Source organism: Penicillium expansum, assembly GCF_000769745.1.
Source record: "Penicillium expansum strain MD-8 chromosome Unknown contig370, whole genome shotgun sequence".
Taxonomy (NCBI): Eukaryota; Fungi; Ascomycota; class Eurotiomycetes; order Eurotiales; family Aspergillaceae; genus Penicillium; species Penicillium expansum.
Window position 1 is genome coordinate 35,490 of NW_015971428.1, and position 16,028 is coordinate 51,517.

The window sequence follows — 16,028 nt, forward strand, 5'->3', positions numbered from 1 at the left end:
TAAAAGGCCCTCCGGCGCAGCCGTTGCGCAAAAACCCAAGATAAGGTGTGATAAACTAAAGCGTTTTTCCACATGGCTTGGTTTCGGGAATGCACGGCGTTGGTAATTTCTTTTTTTTTTGTCGCTGGAGGCTTAGTTTGTTTAGTGAGACATGAAACGGGGTTCTTTTCCCCTCTGGGTGGTATGATCCTTCGGTGAGATATTGCATTGTGGAGGTCACTCTACTCCATATGTGGATATGTAATTGCGTTAAAGGGAAGAATGCTGGAAGGCGAAGCTTTCTCAGTATCCTCCTACCCTTTATGTGAAAAATATCCCAGATCCACAGTTTAAAATGATAATTCCTGAATGATCTTACACTGCCGGATACTACCGGATTTCGAGGCTAGGCTTTGTATCTCGTGATGTGGTCAGTTTAGCTTCAAACTTGAATATAAAACCGGTTGGCGGTCCCTCGGACTGAACAAAACGCGAGGCCTCGGTCGTTCGGGTGTCACTATGACTAGAATTCCTGGTCCCAAGCTGGTCCTAAGCTGGCCCCAATGTTGGCCCCAAAGCGGAAACGTTGGCATTTGTCATAATGCATGACCCAACCGCTTTAGGGTGTAGTTCAAGCTGTTGAATAATCAATTCTGGTGCTTACCAACCTGGTCAATACTCGAGATGCTTCTAATGCAAAGCTGGTGACGATCATCGAATTGTCATCTAGCGAACATCTGAGGTATAAAGGAACAAGAACACCGAGTGTTCTAGAGAATAAAATATCTTTTCCATTCACTACAATTGACTTGTCTCAGTAATCCTTGACCAAGTACATTCAATTTCTACGATTCTACAGAATGACACTCAAATACCTCATCACAGGAGCGACTGGAGGCCTTGGTGCAGGAGCCCTATCCTACCTTGCTGCGAATGTTCCGGCATCAGAGTATGCTGCAGCGTCCTCAAGAGAGGAAAATCGCAAACAATTTGAAGACCGAGGGATCGCATTCCGAGTAGCGAGCTACGATGACCCCGAGACATTAGAGGCCGCATTCCAAGATGTGGAGAACCTCTTCTTCGTTAGCACCAACACCTTCGACATCGAGAAGCGGCGCAAGCAACACGAAAACTTCGTAGTTGCAGCGAAGAAGATGAACGTGAAACATGCAAGTCATCAAACTCCCCGCGCAACCATCCCAGCTAACACCAAAGTCGCAGGTATGGTATACATCTCTCGCATTTGGCGGGTATAATTCAGACTCCAAGGCGGCTGTCCAACAAGGCCATCTGATGACAGAGGAAATGTTGAAAAAGTAAGCCAAGCTCCGGTAGACAATCCACCCAGCCTCACTAACACCAGCCAGGGCCGATATCAACTTCACCTCCATCCGTGAGGGTTTATACACAGATGCCTTCCCAATCTTCATGGGCTGGTATCCGAGCACATCGACCGTCTATCTCCCCTCCGACGGGCCGATTGCCTTTACACTGCGGTCGGAGCTAGGCGAGGCAAATGCGCGATTGATGATTCAGGGTGGACACGATCGAGAGATCGTACTGCTCACTGCGCAGCAGACTATCACATTCTCTGAGATCGTGGATCTGATCAACGAGACGACCGGCCGAGATGTTCAATTCAAGCTTGTCTCGCCGGAGGAGTTTGTGCGATTGAAAACGGCCGACGACGAGGGCGGGAAGTCAGAAGGTTTCTTCCAGGCGTTGTTGTCTTGGTATGAGGATATTTCAAAGGGGGAGACGTCCACGATCGATCCACTCATGGCGCAGGTGCTAGACCGTCAACCCGTGCCACCGCGTGAGGCTATTCGGGCGTTTTTGACGGAGAATCGGGACTATGAATGGCATCAGAACTATGTTAATCGCGGTTAGTTGGTTAGTTGATTAGTGGTTGACTGTAATGGGTCAGAAATATATGTCGTGATGTGACAATGTGGTAGTTTCCAATGGTTGGCATGTGAGTCGACCGGAGTAGCCGTTATCCCGTCTCGGCAACCAGACCGGGAGTGGCCTTGTAACCTGAGGCATTCAATTTTGTGGGTTTTGACTGGGGAAATCACTGATCAACGGAGGTTGGAGTAGATAAGATGGAAGATGGATATATTTTATCAATCGCATCACATTGTAACTTCCAATTGACCTTCATTAACACATATATAATCATGTTGGAGTGTAGTATCGGCAGTAGACAAATCCCTGATTGTCCAAGTTGACGCCGTGTCCGCCCGAGGCTTGTAAACACCTTTGATCTAATTGGCCGAGACCCGCTGATGTCAGCATCTACACACCCGACCCGTCAAACCCGAGGTTACTAGCGAAGAGACTCCTTGGACTTCATTTCGTTGTTGAGGATCTTTGTTGGTTTGTGAAACTCGACTTCGTCGTCGCTACCTTCACATTTTGAAAACTCTCCCCTCTTATTTTGTCTCTCTGCTATCAATCTCATTCTCTCTACCCTCTCCACCCTCTCTTTCCTTTTCACCTCGGTGTTTTTCACATTTCCGATCACCCGCCATGGCCTCCCTCCGTACCACTTCGCGATTGCTCGCAGCATCGCGGCCGATGTTCCGCCCTGCCTTCGCTCGCACCTACGCGACCGTCGAGCCTACTCCCTCCGAGCAGCCCAAGATGAAGACCTTCAAGGTCTACCGTTGGAACCCGGACCAGCCCAGCGAGAAGCCCCAGATGCAGTCCTACGACCTCGACCTGAACAAGACCGGACCCATGATGCTCGATGCGCTCATCCGGATAAAGAACGAACTCGACCCTACCCTTACTTTCCGGAGATCTTGCCGTGAGGGTATTTGCGGTTCTTGCGCCATGAACATCGACGGTGTCAACACTCTCGCCTGCTTGTGTATGTACCCGGCCCCGCACACGGGCAATGTCGAAGCATCCGACAGCTTCCGAATGATAGCTAACACTTTGTCTGTATAGGCCGTATTCCCACCGATACCAAGTCCGAGTCTCGCATCTACCCTTTGCCTCACACCTACGTCGTCAAGGACTTGGTCCCTGATATGACCCACTTCTACAAGCAATACAAGTCTATCAAGCCATATCTCCAGCGCGACACTCCCACTGAAGACGTGAGTTATCTTATATGGCAGCATCACCTACAAAAACTAACAATTGCCAGGGTCTCGAATTCCGCCAATCCCCCGAGGATCGCAAGAAGCTCGACGGTCTCTACGAATGTATTCTCTGCGCCTGTTGCTCAACCTCCTGCCCATCCTACTGGTGGAACAGTGAGGAGTACCTCGGACCCGCCATCCTGCTCCAGTCCTTCCGTTGGTTGGCCGATTCCCGTGACGAGAAGACCGCCGAGCGCAAGGCCGCTCTCGACAACAGCATGAGCGTCTACCGCTGCCACACCATTCTCAACTGCACACGGACTTGCCCCAAGGGCCTGAACCCAGGTCGCGCAATTGCCGAGATCAAGAAGATGTTGGCTGTCTAGATTTGTGGATATAAAACGGAGTACCGCGGAAGTTTCTTTTCTGTCCAATGCCTTTCCAGTCGCCTTTCCTCTGTTTCTCTATTTCCTATTTTCTTCTACTTTTTTTTCCCGACTACTTCACGGATGTTTCTATAGGTGTAAATTGTGGACGTTTGTTTCTTACAGGAATGCACTGGTAGTCCATTCGGCTGCATGATGATAGCGCAACCTATACCTTTGTATTGTACCAATCTATCAATCTAAATGTCTGATATTTCCATATATATCTATATATCTGCAATCTATATTGGTCAACAGCATAGTGTTTCCCTCGTAACACATGCTAAGCGAATCCCAATACACTTACCCCTGTATAGGCTAGGCTCATTCGGCTATATATTCTGCCCACACCAAGACCACCACCACGCTAAAAAGGCCACCTGGACATTGCATCCACAAATCGTACTAGGGACTCCGGTGATTACTCAACTGGGCTGTTAGCACAGTTGGTAGTGCGCCCGCTTCGCATTATTGCGAGCGTGCGGGAGGTCCTGGTTTCGATTACCAGATAGTCCACTTTGTCTTACTTTTTTTGGGCTCAATTCCCTACATTTTTCTTAGATTTATTTGGTTTGTCCACATGTCATCTGCAGCTAAAAGTGGGCTATGAATCCAACACCAAACACCGTGATTCATTGGATCGTTCTAGCGGCCGGCTCGCACGGAGGTTGGGTATATCGGCCCAGTTATCGGCTGCGCAGCTGTACCTCGTCATCAACATATCACATTACAATCCTTTCAAATCAGGGGTGACCCCATTGTCCCGGGGCTTTTGGACAAAGAGGATTGCTCGACCCGACCCTAGCGTTCGATGCGCCTGCAGCTGCACGGTGGGCGAATTCGGATCGTACTTGACGAATGACAGCTCTATATACCTCCTTAGCGGCCCGTTGGGGCGTCATAATCCAAATATGGTTGCATTGTCTAAATAAGCGTGTTGAATAAGGAAAGAGTCGATTTTTGCACTAACTGCATATGTATGCACCATGCACTATCTATGCACTACCGGCCTCGTGGGTCGTCTCTGTCATCTCTCTCTTTTTTTTTATCTGGACCCTTGTCGTCGCCCCTCTATATATATTATACATGGCCGCCCTCGCTCTTCCTCCTCGCTATAAGTGAGATAGTTTGCCTAAAATGGATTCCTTGACACTATACGTGTCCGTGCTGGCCTTGCCGCTGGGACTACTAGCCTTGCGCACTGTGTACCATCTGTACTTCCATCCGCTGTCCAGGTTCCCTGGCCCAAAACTCGCTGCTGCAACATTTCTCTACGAGTTCTATTACGATGTGATAAAAAGCGGCATGTACATCTGGGAGATCGAGCGTATGCACGAGAAATACGGTGAGTATATAGATCGGATATCAACATCAAGCACCCACGCCAACAAAAACAACCCAGAATATACAAGTCACTAACACCTCATCCAGGTCCAATCGTGCGAATCAACCCACGAGAAATCCACATCAAAGACTCAGCCTACTACGACGAAATCCACGCCAGCGCCTCGCGCAAACGCTCCAAGGACCCTAAATATGCCATAGCCTTCGGCGCGCCCAACTCTCTCGTAGGAACAATAACCCACGACCACCACCGCTTCCGCCGTGGCCTGCTGAACAATTACTTCTCCAAGCGCTCGGTGGTAGACCTTGGCCCATCCATCCACGACAAAGTCGACAAGCTAGTCGCGCGCTTCGAGCAAGCCCACCAAGCCGGTGACGTGCTACATCTGGAACTAGCCTTCGCTGCGCTGACTGCAGACGTTATTACCGACTACTGCTACGGCTGGAGCTACGGCTACCTAGACGGCGAGAAGGGGTCGAAGAGTAACGACCTCGTCGATGCTGTTAATGGGCTGATGGTTATGTTCCACATTAACCGGTTCTTCCCGTTCCTTATTTCTGTTTTCAGGAATGCGCCGCCTAACCTGCTGCGCTGGCTTCAGCCACATATGGCGGATTTGTTTGATTTGAAGGCGAGGCTTAGACAGCAGGCGGATGATACTCTAAAGAAGCAGGGTTTGCGGAAGGTCGATCCTGAGGCGAGATTGAATATATTCGATGCGTTGACGAGTTTGGAGTTGCCGGAGAATGAGAGGACGCTTGATCGCCTGGAAGATGAGTCTGCGCTGTTGCTTGGCGCTGGTACCGAGACTACGGCTAGGTCCATTACTGTCGCGATGTTTTATCTCATCCACAGTAAGGAGATCATGGCGAAGCTGCGCGCGGAGTTGAAGACTGTGCTGGCTACACCGCTGTCTAAGGCTTCGTGGGTGGATTTGGAGAAATTGCCTTACTTGGTGGGTTAATTGTTTCTGGGCGCTTTCTTATTTTCGTTGTGGATTACTGATTTTCGTCGTTCCCTGAACTAGACGGGTGTCGTCAATGAAGGTCTGCGTCTCAGTCACGGCATGACAGCTCGGTTGGCTCGTGTTTCACCGAATGAACCCATGCTCTATCAGGATTGGGTTATCCCTGCAGGGGTAAGTGCACTGACTGACTGGGTGTAACAGTCCGGTTCGGGTCCCCTTTACTGGGGAAGTTGCTGATAATTGTGAATTATAGACTCCGGTCAGTCAGTCAAACTACTTCGTCCATATGGATCCCAAGCTCTTCCCCGAGCCGGAGAAATTTGACCCGGAGCGTTGGATTCGTGCCGCGGAGAAGGGGGAGTATCTGAGTCGGTATATTGTCTCGTTTACCAAGGGGAGCAGACAATGTCTGGGAATGAAGTGAGTTGCGCTTATGCATCACCAGCGATTTGATATACTAAGGCTTTATCTAGTCTTGCCTATGCGGAGGTCTACTTGTCTTTGGCACATATCGCTCGTCGCGTCGACTTTGCACTGCACGAGACTACCACTGATAATATCTGCGTTTATCGTGATATGGGTATTGGGTGCCCCAAGGTTGGTTTGTTCGGTGTTAAGGCTACGGTGGCGGGTCTTGTGGAAGAGTAAGGTTGTGTAGGGTATCTCTGTGATGACGATCGTGATGATTATGAGATGTATGGGAGTGGAGCTTGTACTTTTTTCGACATTAGGGTCTTTTGCAGTGCCTTTTGACGTGCGTTTTGGTTATGCAGGTAACCGTATTGTGTGGGGCATGTTGCACTTGATATGTACTCAAGGTACTCCATGGCTCGATGATGATGGATATTCATTCTGGGGGGTTTTGCGGTTTTTGGGGTTTTCAATTGAAACCTAATGAATGCACTTGTGAAAATGTTCATTGTGTATGTCGAGTCAACATCTTTTGCTTTGGTGACGATTTGGAGATATATCTATGTGCATCCATCACAGAGTGAGTTATATACAGTCATGTCCTTCCTATCACAGGGGGCCAACCCTGAGCAGCGATCCTAAAGGACAGAACAAGAAAGAGAGAAATAGCAAATACGACTATCTTGGCTACCAAAAAATTTATACATATATACACAAATCGATCCTTACAACCATAATACCTGGTGCATTTCGGAGTGACTAGAACGGGTAAAAAGTAAACCGGCGGCTTTACCTGCCTTGGAAAAGACCCCGTTAATCTGAAAGGATAGTCGGAAAAATGATATTTCCAAATTACAATGGTTTACCAAAAATATAAGGAATATTCCAATGAAGCCCTAGGATGCCACCGGAGGTGCCCCTGGAAAGTTTGTAAAACTGTGGAATTAGTCCCTGCTAGGCAGATCCACTTGAACTATATATGAGAAGAATAGTCGGCCCCGTTTGCGGCCTTGTGGCGTCTTTTTGAATGTCTTTTTCGGTGTCGTTTTTATAGATATTTTACCCGCCTTCTTCGAATTCATAGATATACAGCAGAAGAAGGCGGAGAAAGGCCGAGTTTGTGAAATGGAGTTTTCTCTATCTGACTAGGCTTACTATATGTTCCTTTTCCACACGTATCTCAGTACATACGACCATAGGGTGTGGAAAACAGGGCTTCCCGTCCGCTCAGCCGTACTTAAGCCACACGCCGGTGAGTTAGTAGTTGGGTGGGTGACCACCAGCGAATCCTCACTGTTGTATGTATTTTTCTTTTTGCTACTTTAGATCAACCGCGTTTGCAGTCTTGTGATGTCTTTTTAGGTGGTCTTTTTAGATGTGTATGAAGCCGATGCAAGCGAATTTCCTATGTATAACATGTGATGTAAGCGAGATTACCGGGGGAGCGCAATTTATTTAAATTATGAGCAAATTCATAAGGTGTGGTTATACTGGCAACCGTTATTAGCCATTTCGTTAATTGTAAGATTATATCCTTACGATTATATTAAGCTGTTTATTTAAGTTTTTTCTTTTTGTATACCGCTTTTTGGTACTAAGTGTTGTTATCAAAATTAACGTTCAATAAATAAAAAAAGTAATATATTACCAAAGTTTCAAAAATACAATTGGTGTTGAGCGTTCCATATGATTATCAGAACGGTTGTCTAACAGTTCTTTGGACTCCTATCCATCTCTGATGTAACTAAATGTGAGAGAAAGGATCCAGAGGATACTACAATATGTGGGGTACTCTGGAAAAGTCTCTGAACGCGTAAAGAAGAGAGAAACTATCTACAAGGTACTAGACCAATGTAATGGGAGAAACCAGAGAAGTCATATGACTATTAATAAAATAATCGTATCCTTTTATGATAAGTATACATCGTGGTGCTAACTTTTAGCCAAGCGTGATGAAGAGCTCAATTCGAAATAATGCCAAGAAACAGATGCATTATATTCACTCGTCTTTGATATTAGAATTGTTCACTTTTCATACAGAATAGATTAAAGAATACTAATTTATCCCTCATGTTGCCTACCTATGTACATATATATATATATATATATATATATTATAATAGAAATACACGAAACATTCATATATCATTGCAATATTGCTCGCTACTGCGGTCTCTTTTAAAATTGACTCTAGATGACCGACATTGGAAATCCGTCCCCACGTCCCCACGTCCCCAAGTGATGACTTGTTGAATTGAATATTCAATGAATTGAGCAGTATATGTAATATGTATCATTCAGTCTCTGCCAATATTAGGCAGGCCATAAAGCTAGTGTTATTAGCGGGATCATGCTCGATGCAACCCAACAGACCACAACACTGTATGCACGATCAAATCGAAAGATGCGGATCAGATCTGACGCGATCCTACGAATATGTGAGTACAATGCAGCAATAAGATAAGTCAATATAACCAGTCGCAATGCAAATTAAGCTCGTACATATTATAGTCCGATTGGCTAGCGCTGCAAGGGGTTGCTAGGGTTGCTAGGGGATACCTCCTGCGTGCCAGAACATCCCCTACACATTCATCGCCCTTTGAATCAAATTTTGATAGGATCTGATCGCATTTTGTGTACTCCGTACTTGGGCAAATGTACAAAGTAGACTTCCTGAAGGAAGACTTTGTTCTATACTTAGTGTAGTACTAGTATACAAGTAGTTTCTTCTTCTTCTTCTTCTTCTTTTCTTCTTTCTAAGGACCATAAACCAAACAAGATAGAGCCCGTGGGCCAACTTTAAACACAATCTAGTTACGAAAGAGAATCGCACCTAGTGATCCCGGCTGTAAAATTTACGTACTTTTGACTCTCATCCAGGAAGGATCTCAAAGAAGCTTTATGTGCATCACGATGTCACATTGCCTCCAATGTCATCAGCCGTTGAGTTTGAAAGCTTTCTCTACCTAAAATGTTGATCGTTAGATTTATCCTCCAGCATTTGACGCATTTGACAAGCTTTTCTCTTTCCTGGGCAGGTCCACGGGCGATCATTCCACAGGAATGGAGCATATGTGGTACATGGAGCCCTTTGCAATCCTCCGATAGGCATAGGCTCCCTGTTATGTGGTCGTCATCCCAGCCATGTTGATCCTTATCAATAAGAGCGCGAAGCATGGGAGACGCAAAAACAGCAATCACAACAGTCCATTCAGAGCCCTATGTCGCCTACATAAACGCCACTGTAACCCTTTCTCCGAACCACAGCCAGTCCTTCATTTGCTTTTTTGACCATCTATACTCTCATTTATTCCAAAAACCTAGGTCAATATACCAATAAAAATGCACGTCTCATACATCTCGCTGGCGTTCTTCGCCATCGGCACCATCGCCGCCCCCGCCGCCCCCGTCGCTCCTGCTGTCCCCAAGCCTAGCAACGACTTCGGAGACGTCATTGGCCGCTTCCCTTTCAACCCAACCGGCTCCTCCACCATCGATGACAACGATGATGGATTCGACGACTTCCCTTCCGCCCTCGACGCAATGCACCAGGCCTTGGCTGAGAAGCAAAAGTCCGCTGAGGCTGCTCAGCTCGCGTCGACCACCCACGCCGTGTTAGCCAAGCCCACTTCCACCCACGGAGTCACAAACTTCCCTGCCCCCGTCGTCTCCCAGGCCTCAACCCTCTCTCACCCCACCCCTTTCGCCTCGCAGCCTCCTGTCATTTCCAAGGCTGCCCCCACTGACCTCCCTACTCCATCCCACGGCGTCATCCCCACTCCCGTCGGCGGCAGCTCGGCTTCTCCTTCAAGCGCAACTCCCTCCCCTAGCGCACCTGCCGCAACTGCCGCCCCTGGCCCCCTTGGCCACCTTGTCGAGGGTCTTCCCCTTGTTGGAAATCTCGTTGCTGGTCCCATGGATCGCCTCGGTCTCCGTCGTTAAGACCAACATCTACCTGATGTGGTTTTAGTGCGGTGTGGACCCTTACCTTTATGTGTCAAATGTTCATGTCGGTCACTTCCGCTCTTTTTGTACTTCAGTATCCCTGAAAATGGATCTGTGGCGCTATTCGTTTTTTTTCTCTGGCAATCGTTCATATATCCAATGACTTTAATTTACTGAATCTCTTTTGGCACTTCAAACATTCTTGAATCTATGACATTGTAACACAGAATTGACCTCAACACATGAAACATAAAACACTCCAACATCATCTCCCTAACTCGACGGGTATCTCTCCCCAGATCCCAACCGATCAATGCATCCCTCAACAGCCTTCTGCATAGCATTGGTCGCCTCTTCCAACAACGTCGTTAAAGGCACCTTCCCAGCCATCTCCGCCTGCACCCTCACATACTCATTATTCAAGACCTTATTAATATTGATCTTGCTAACCCCACAATCAATACACTTCTTAAAGATCTCCTCGGTAAAAGGATCCGCCCCATGAAGCACAAGCCTAACCTCCCGACCAACAGCCTCGTTAATCGACTGCAGTCGCTCATACTCCAACTGAATACCTCTGGGCCCATACTCTCCATGCACATTCCCGAACGCAGGCGCAAGCCAATCAATGCCCGTATCCACAAACTCCCGACTCTCCTCCGGCGTAGTAAGCAATCCCTCAAGATCAGCCGTATCAGCAACACCATCCTCACCACCCTCAATCCGACCAGGCTCTGCCTCTGTGGCAATCCCCCGCGCATGGCAGTACTCCACCAGCTCGCGCGTCAGAGAAAGATTCTCTGCTTTCTCGTAGTGCGACATGTCAACCATGATACTGTCGAACCCGCCCAGGTCCGCCGCGTACCGGATTATCTCGGGTGTTTGCGCGTGGTCCATATGCACGGTTACGGGGACTGAGGCTTTGCGCGCGGCTTCGGCGGCTGCGTGGACGAGCAGGCCGTCGGCGTAGTGGATCGCCCATGGGAAGAGGAGGATCATGGCTGCGGAGCGCTTGGCTTCGGCGGCGCGGACGGTTGCTAAGATGCCTTCCACATTGTAGCAGCACATTGCGGGGATGCCGTAGTGGTTTTCGGAGGCATGGTCCAGGATGCGCAGGGCGCGGTTTTCTTGGAGGGTCATTTTTGGTTTGGGTGGGAGGGTGAAGGTGAGGGTGAGGGCGAGGAGCTGGTTTCGTGGGAAATGAGGGGTTTGAACTTTTGAGGTTTACTGTAGACCGGAGTCCGTAGTGTTATATAGTCGGAGTTGTTGTGTTGTCCGAGTTGGTCGCTTCACGTCCGAGTGTCGGAGTTGTTCCGGGGCTACGTCACTTTGAGCTATTCGCCAGGGCCGGGTAAATTTACTGTGGTATTAGCTCTAGAAGAATGATGGTGATGATTTTCATTTCTAGCAGATTAGATTACACTGGTCGTTCAAAACAGATGAGCTAATTGGTGATGCTAACCTTGAAATGAGGCAATAATGGGCGATTCCGCGTTTACACACCCGCTAACATAGAAATAGGTAGATAGAATCAGGGTTTCTTATTAGGTTTATTTTAGACGTTAAGCGTAAATAACTGATTCTATCAATAACACAAAACCCGGAGGCTCCCTTAATTAGCCATTCAAATAGTATAAAAAGTGATGTTTGGCGTGTGATGTCGGCCAGCTTCCGAACTTATCCCGAGGACTACTACTTCCAACAAGCACAGCAAGAACTAGAACCACCAAACTCACATCTACTAAACGGAAGAAACCATCAAGTTCTAATATCAGACCTTGGCAAAGCCATCAACTTCGGCAAAAGCCAAGGTAAACCCCTCGGACTTGCGCCGAACCATCCCGCGTTTCCCCAAACGTCTTCCCCTCATAAACCCCCACGCCGGCCGGGCGGGTTTATTTTATTTATACATTAACAATTGATATCTCTCCAGGAACTATTTTCCAGTGCCTATTCTATTCAATTGTATACATCATTTTCTCATTTTAACAACCATGTCTAAATCCTCAATCGGCTTCGTCGGCCTAGGCGCCATGGGCTTTGGAATGGCCACACATCTCGTGAAAGAGGGCTACCCAGTACACGGCTTCGATGTGTTCCCAGCCTCGGTAGAGCGCTTCAAGACCGCAGGCGGAGTCCCAGCATCATCACTTCAGGACTCAGCCAAGGATAAGGATTTCTATGTTTGCATGGTAGCCTCAGCGCCGCAAGTGCAGAGCGTCCTTTTCGGGGATGAGGGTATAGTTGCAAGTAAACAAACCACCACCCTAACACAGCCCAACCGCCAAACCAGAAATACAATTAAAAACTAATAAAAAAAAACTAACTCACAAATTCCATCCAGCCCTCCCCCAAAACGCAACCCTCCTTCTCTGCTCCACCGTCCCAGCATCCTACGCCCAATCCGTCGCCGCAGAGCTCGCCTCCCTCGGCAGAAGCGATATATCCTTCATCGATGCACCGGTGTCCGGTGGCGCGCTCCGCGCCGCAGCCGGCACTCTATCAATTATGGCCGGTGCACCGGACGCCGCGCTGGAGAAAGGCCGGTTCCTACTACAGGAGATGTCAGACGCGAATAAGCTGTACCTTGTCCCCGGCGGGATCGGCGCCGGTAGTAATATGAAGATGGTGCACCAGGTACTGGCGGGTATCCATATTCTTGGTGCTAGTGAAGCTCAAGGCTTTGCAGCGCAGCTGGGATTAGATGCTGTGAAGACGGCCGAGGCGATTAAGTCTAGTCCGGCTTGGAGTTGGATGCATGAGAATAGGTTGCAGCGCATGCTAGATGAGGATTGGCATCCTGGTGCTAGTGCTTTGACTATCATTCTTAAGGATGTGGTAAGGATCTTCGTGGGTTTGGGTTTTGTGGCTGAGTTGACTAATTGGGTTTTCCGATCAGGGGATTATCACAACTTCTGCGCGCCAAAGTCAATTCCCGACTCCACTTTGCTCCACTGCCGAGCAGGTTTATTTGTCGGCTTTGTTGCAGGGATATGGGCCTGTTGATGACTCGTCTATGGTGCGACAATACTTTGCTGAGCCGATTATGAAGGTCGCCTCTACGAAGTCTGAGGAGGAGATGGCGGAGGCGCTGCAGCTGGTGTTGGATTTGATGGAGGTGACGAACCTTGTTGCGGCTGCGGAAGCTATTTCATTTGCGCGCTATCTCAAGGTCGATTTGAAGCAGTTTTATACTCTTGTTGCTGATGCTGCTGGTGCTAGTCGGCAATTTATGACGAAGGGATTGGAGATTATTGAGGGGCTTGGAGAGGGTGCAAATGGGGAATCTGAAACTCTTGATGGGGCTAGTTCTCGTCTGGAGAAGGCTGTGCAGAAGGCGCGTGATCTGCACTGTCCTTTGAATCTTGGAAATGCTGCCTTAAGTGTGTTATTCCTGGCTAAGAAGTCTGGGTTAGGGGCTGAGGGGAGTGCTAGTGTGGTAAAAGCTTTTGAACAATAGTGTAATTTCAAAGAATGAGCGATGAGACATGAATGTTTATAGGTCCAAGTATCAATTTTATGCACAGCCAAACTCTATCTGGAATCTTTAATTGCTTTTTCGCGCCACAAGCGCAGCCAACTACCTATAGACTTGACCACATGTCACTCTAACTTGCTACCATACTAGGCAAAAGGACTAGTTTTTACAGCCACGTCTTTCCTAGTCTGATAAAAGAATGTCTTGATAATATTATCAATATGAAATATACATTGTGTGTGGGTATCCAGAGTATTATATCCAACCATAAGAACCAATTATTATGTACGGCCCAGGAGACCCCCAACAAGTGTAGGGATACCCAAAAGCCAGAGAAGAAAAAAAGAACAATAGACATCAAGTATAACAAAAGTCCCGACCCAAATCTTAAAACGACTTAAACTCATTTCGCATGCCACCCACAGTAAACATCTAAACCTCAATTCCGGGCTTCAAAGTGTCGATCGAACCGAGTGAACTCCTGCGGTGATCCTTAATAAACTTAGGCCAAGTATTCGTAAGCACAAGGTACTTAATACTAGCCTCAGCAGCATCAAAGATCGAAGACTCAAAGTCCGCAGGAATATCACCCCAGTACTGCACGCGGTCTTTAATCGACCCCGACATCTCCTCCCGCATAGTCTTTCCAGAGTCGACAGATGCTGGTGACGGCAGATCGAAAGTGAATTTATCAAAAGGACTAGTGGGATCACAGTCGCGTTCCTCGCCGTACAAAAGACGTGTCGGTTTCTCAAAAACGTCTTCCAGCTTCCGCAGGTCCTGGTGCGAGATGTTGACGGGGAACTCGGCATGGCGGACGCTGATAAACTCCGCATAGATGTGCAGAGCGCGGTTGAAGTGTTCGCGGACGATGTCGCGCTTGTTCTTTTCCTTCAGTGCGGTGCCGTCCTTGATGCATTGGGGTAGTCGACTGCGCCATTCCGCGACGCTGGTCAGGAAAACGATGTTCTCGCCGGAGAATTCGCGCAGAGCGGAGAATTCTTGTAGTGGTGCTGGGTTGCGCTCGAGAACGTGCTCGAGGGCGCCCATTGTCAGGATGCTGTCGCGGGAGTTGAACGTACTAGTCGAGCTGTTCGATTTCCAGCCTGACATTATCGAAGCTACCATTGTCATGTCGGAGTGCAGGGACTTTTCTTCGGAGTTGGTGGATTTGACTTTTAGTTCCCAGCGCGCGATCGATTCGAGGGTTTCTTGTCGGAGGGATTGGTGGCGCATTACTTCCCAGCAGGGGAGGAAGACTGTGAAGATTTCGATGAACATGATGGATAGGCAGATCCTATATTATAGTTGCGTTAGAAAAGTAGGTCTTTGTAGTTATGTTGGTTCTAGTACTTACCACTGAGGAGGAACGAAGACCTTGTTGACCGGGGCCATGGCGGGGACATAGAGGCCGATGAGCCACATTGGAGTAGCGTGAAGGCTGGAAATAGCGCAGCCAATGGTCTGCACTCGCCAGCCGTGGGTATCGTGGATGTTGCGAGACTTCCAGAGGACGACGGGGGCAACGATCCAAGACCAGAAAAACTGCGAGACCACACCAGGCCACCATTCCCATCCTGTGCCTTGTGCTGCGAGTATCTCTGCGGGGGTACCATGAACTTCGGTGCCAGGAATACCCCACGAGCTATGGTACTTGCGGGAGATTATCCACATGAGGATAGTGAGGAACACCTGCATGAGATCGCGAGTTAGATAAAATTTGTTATAGATATGAAAAAGTGTGAAGATATTCATACCTGAGCAAACATTGCGATGGCGACATAAATAAGAATCTTAGTTGTATATCCAAAGGCACGGAGCCGGTTAATCAACCCATTCTTGTGTTCCAAGGCAGGCGGTTCAGTAAAACGGTATCCATCCAGAGCATATTTTCTCTGGAGCTTTGCGACATGTTGGAAGCGAGTGTTAGAGCCATGGAAGAGCGCCATACCACAGGGCAGCAGGGTTCCCATAAGCCAATACGCGCAATCACCCGGCAGGATAGCGCCGATCATGGTTGCGAACTGGGTCGGCATCCAGTATAAATGAAGGATAGCGATCGAGGTCAACGACATGGCAAGGCCGCGAATGCGAAGCGTCGGCATATCACGGTGAGCGATCAGATAGGCCATGCCAGCCACGAGGGCAGAAGTCCAAACGCATGCCCAGACAGCCCACCAGATGGTGACGGGGCCGAGGTCAATTTGGGCCTTGGACTCGGCCGTAATACCATATTCTGACCCCATGTCGAAAAAATGCAAGTGCTTAAGGAATGTGAGTGAAGTTGGGTAGCGCTTGATCGTGTCCAGGTTGCCGGGTCGTCATCTTCTTATGTACAACATCGCATATCAATGAAACTGGAGGCACGGGGTAAGCACTTGCACGA

General features: G+C 48.4%; 7 protein-coding genes across 7 annotated transcripts; 5 read left to right on the forward strand and 2 right to left on the reverse strand.

The window, feature by feature from the left end:
- Nucleotides 1-839: 839 nt before the first annotated feature.
- PEX2_107260 (uncharacterized protein) lies at nucleotides 840-1,869 on the forward strand (the record flags this gene model as incomplete). Its single annotated transcript, XM_016747994.1, has 3 exons — nucleotides 840-1,139; nucleotides 1,201-1,295; nucleotides 1,347-1,869. The coding sequence occupies 3 exons, from the start codon at nucleotides 840-842 to the stop codon at nucleotides 1,867-1,869; spliced, it is 918 nt and encodes a 305-aa protein (XP_016594836.1).
- A 642-nt stretch (nucleotides 1,870-2,511) lies between these two features.
- Nucleotides 2,512-3,457, forward strand: sdh2 (succinate dehydrogenase iron-sulfur protein subunit SDH2; the record flags this gene model as incomplete). The annotated part of the gene is made up of 3 exons (XM_016747995.1): nucleotides 2,512-2,854; nucleotides 2,935-3,086; nucleotides 3,137-3,457. 3 exons carry the CDS (start codon nucleotides 2,512-2,514, stop codon nucleotides 3,455-3,457), a joined length of 816 nt encoding a protein of 271 aa, XP_016594837.1.
- Nucleotides 3,458-4,633: 1,176 nt separating this feature from the next.
- Nucleotides 4,634-6,456, forward strand: PEX2_107280 (cytochrome P450; the record flags this gene model as incomplete). The annotated part of the gene is made up of 5 exons (XM_016747996.1): nucleotides 4,634-4,841; nucleotides 4,928-5,796; nucleotides 5,869-5,979; nucleotides 6,062-6,228; nucleotides 6,282-6,456. The coding sequence occupies 5 exons, from the start codon at nucleotides 4,634-4,636 to the stop codon at nucleotides 6,454-6,456; spliced, it is 1,530 nt and encodes a 509-aa protein (XP_016594838.1).
- Nucleotides 6,457-9,561: 3,105 nt separating this feature from the next.
- On the forward strand, nucleotides 9,562-10,161 carry PEX2_107290 (uncharacterized protein; the record flags this gene model as incomplete). The annotated part of the gene is made up of 1 exon (XM_016747997.1): nucleotides 9,562-10,161. The coding sequence occupies one exon, from the start codon at nucleotides 9,562-9,564 to the stop codon at nucleotides 10,159-10,161; it is 600 nt and encodes a 199-aa protein (XP_016594839.1).
- A 276-nt stretch (nucleotides 10,162-10,437) lies between these two features.
- Nucleotides 10,438-11,304, reverse strand: PEX2_107300 (class II fructose-bisphosphate aldolase; the record flags this gene model as incomplete). Its single annotated transcript, XM_016747998.1, has 1 exon — nucleotides 10,438-11,304. The coding sequence occupies one exon, from the start codon at nucleotides 11,302-11,304 to the stop codon at nucleotides 10,438-10,440; it is 867 nt and encodes a 288-aa protein (XP_016594840.1).
- An 854-nt stretch (nucleotides 11,305-12,158) lies between these two features.
- PEX2_107310 (NAD(P)-dependent oxidoreductase) lies at nucleotides 12,159-13,624 on the forward strand (the record flags this gene model as incomplete). Its single annotated transcript, XM_016747999.1, has 3 exons — nucleotides 12,159-12,402; nucleotides 12,509-13,002; nucleotides 13,064-13,624. 3 exons carry the CDS (start codon nucleotides 12,159-12,161, stop codon nucleotides 13,622-13,624), a joined length of 1,299 nt encoding a protein of 432 aa, XP_016594841.1.
- Nucleotides 13,625-14,074: 450 nt separating this feature from the next.
- On the reverse strand, nucleotides 14,075-15,888 carry PEX2_107320 (Regulator of G protein signaling superfamily; the record flags this gene model as incomplete). Its single annotated transcript, XM_016748000.1, has 3 exons — nucleotides 14,075-14,939; nucleotides 15,000-15,334; nucleotides 15,400-15,888. The coding sequence occupies 3 exons, from the start codon at nucleotides 15,886-15,888 to the stop codon at nucleotides 14,075-14,077; spliced, it is 1,689 nt and encodes a 562-aa protein (XP_016594842.1).
- Between the last annotated feature and the right edge of the window lie 140 nt (nucleotides 15,889-16,028).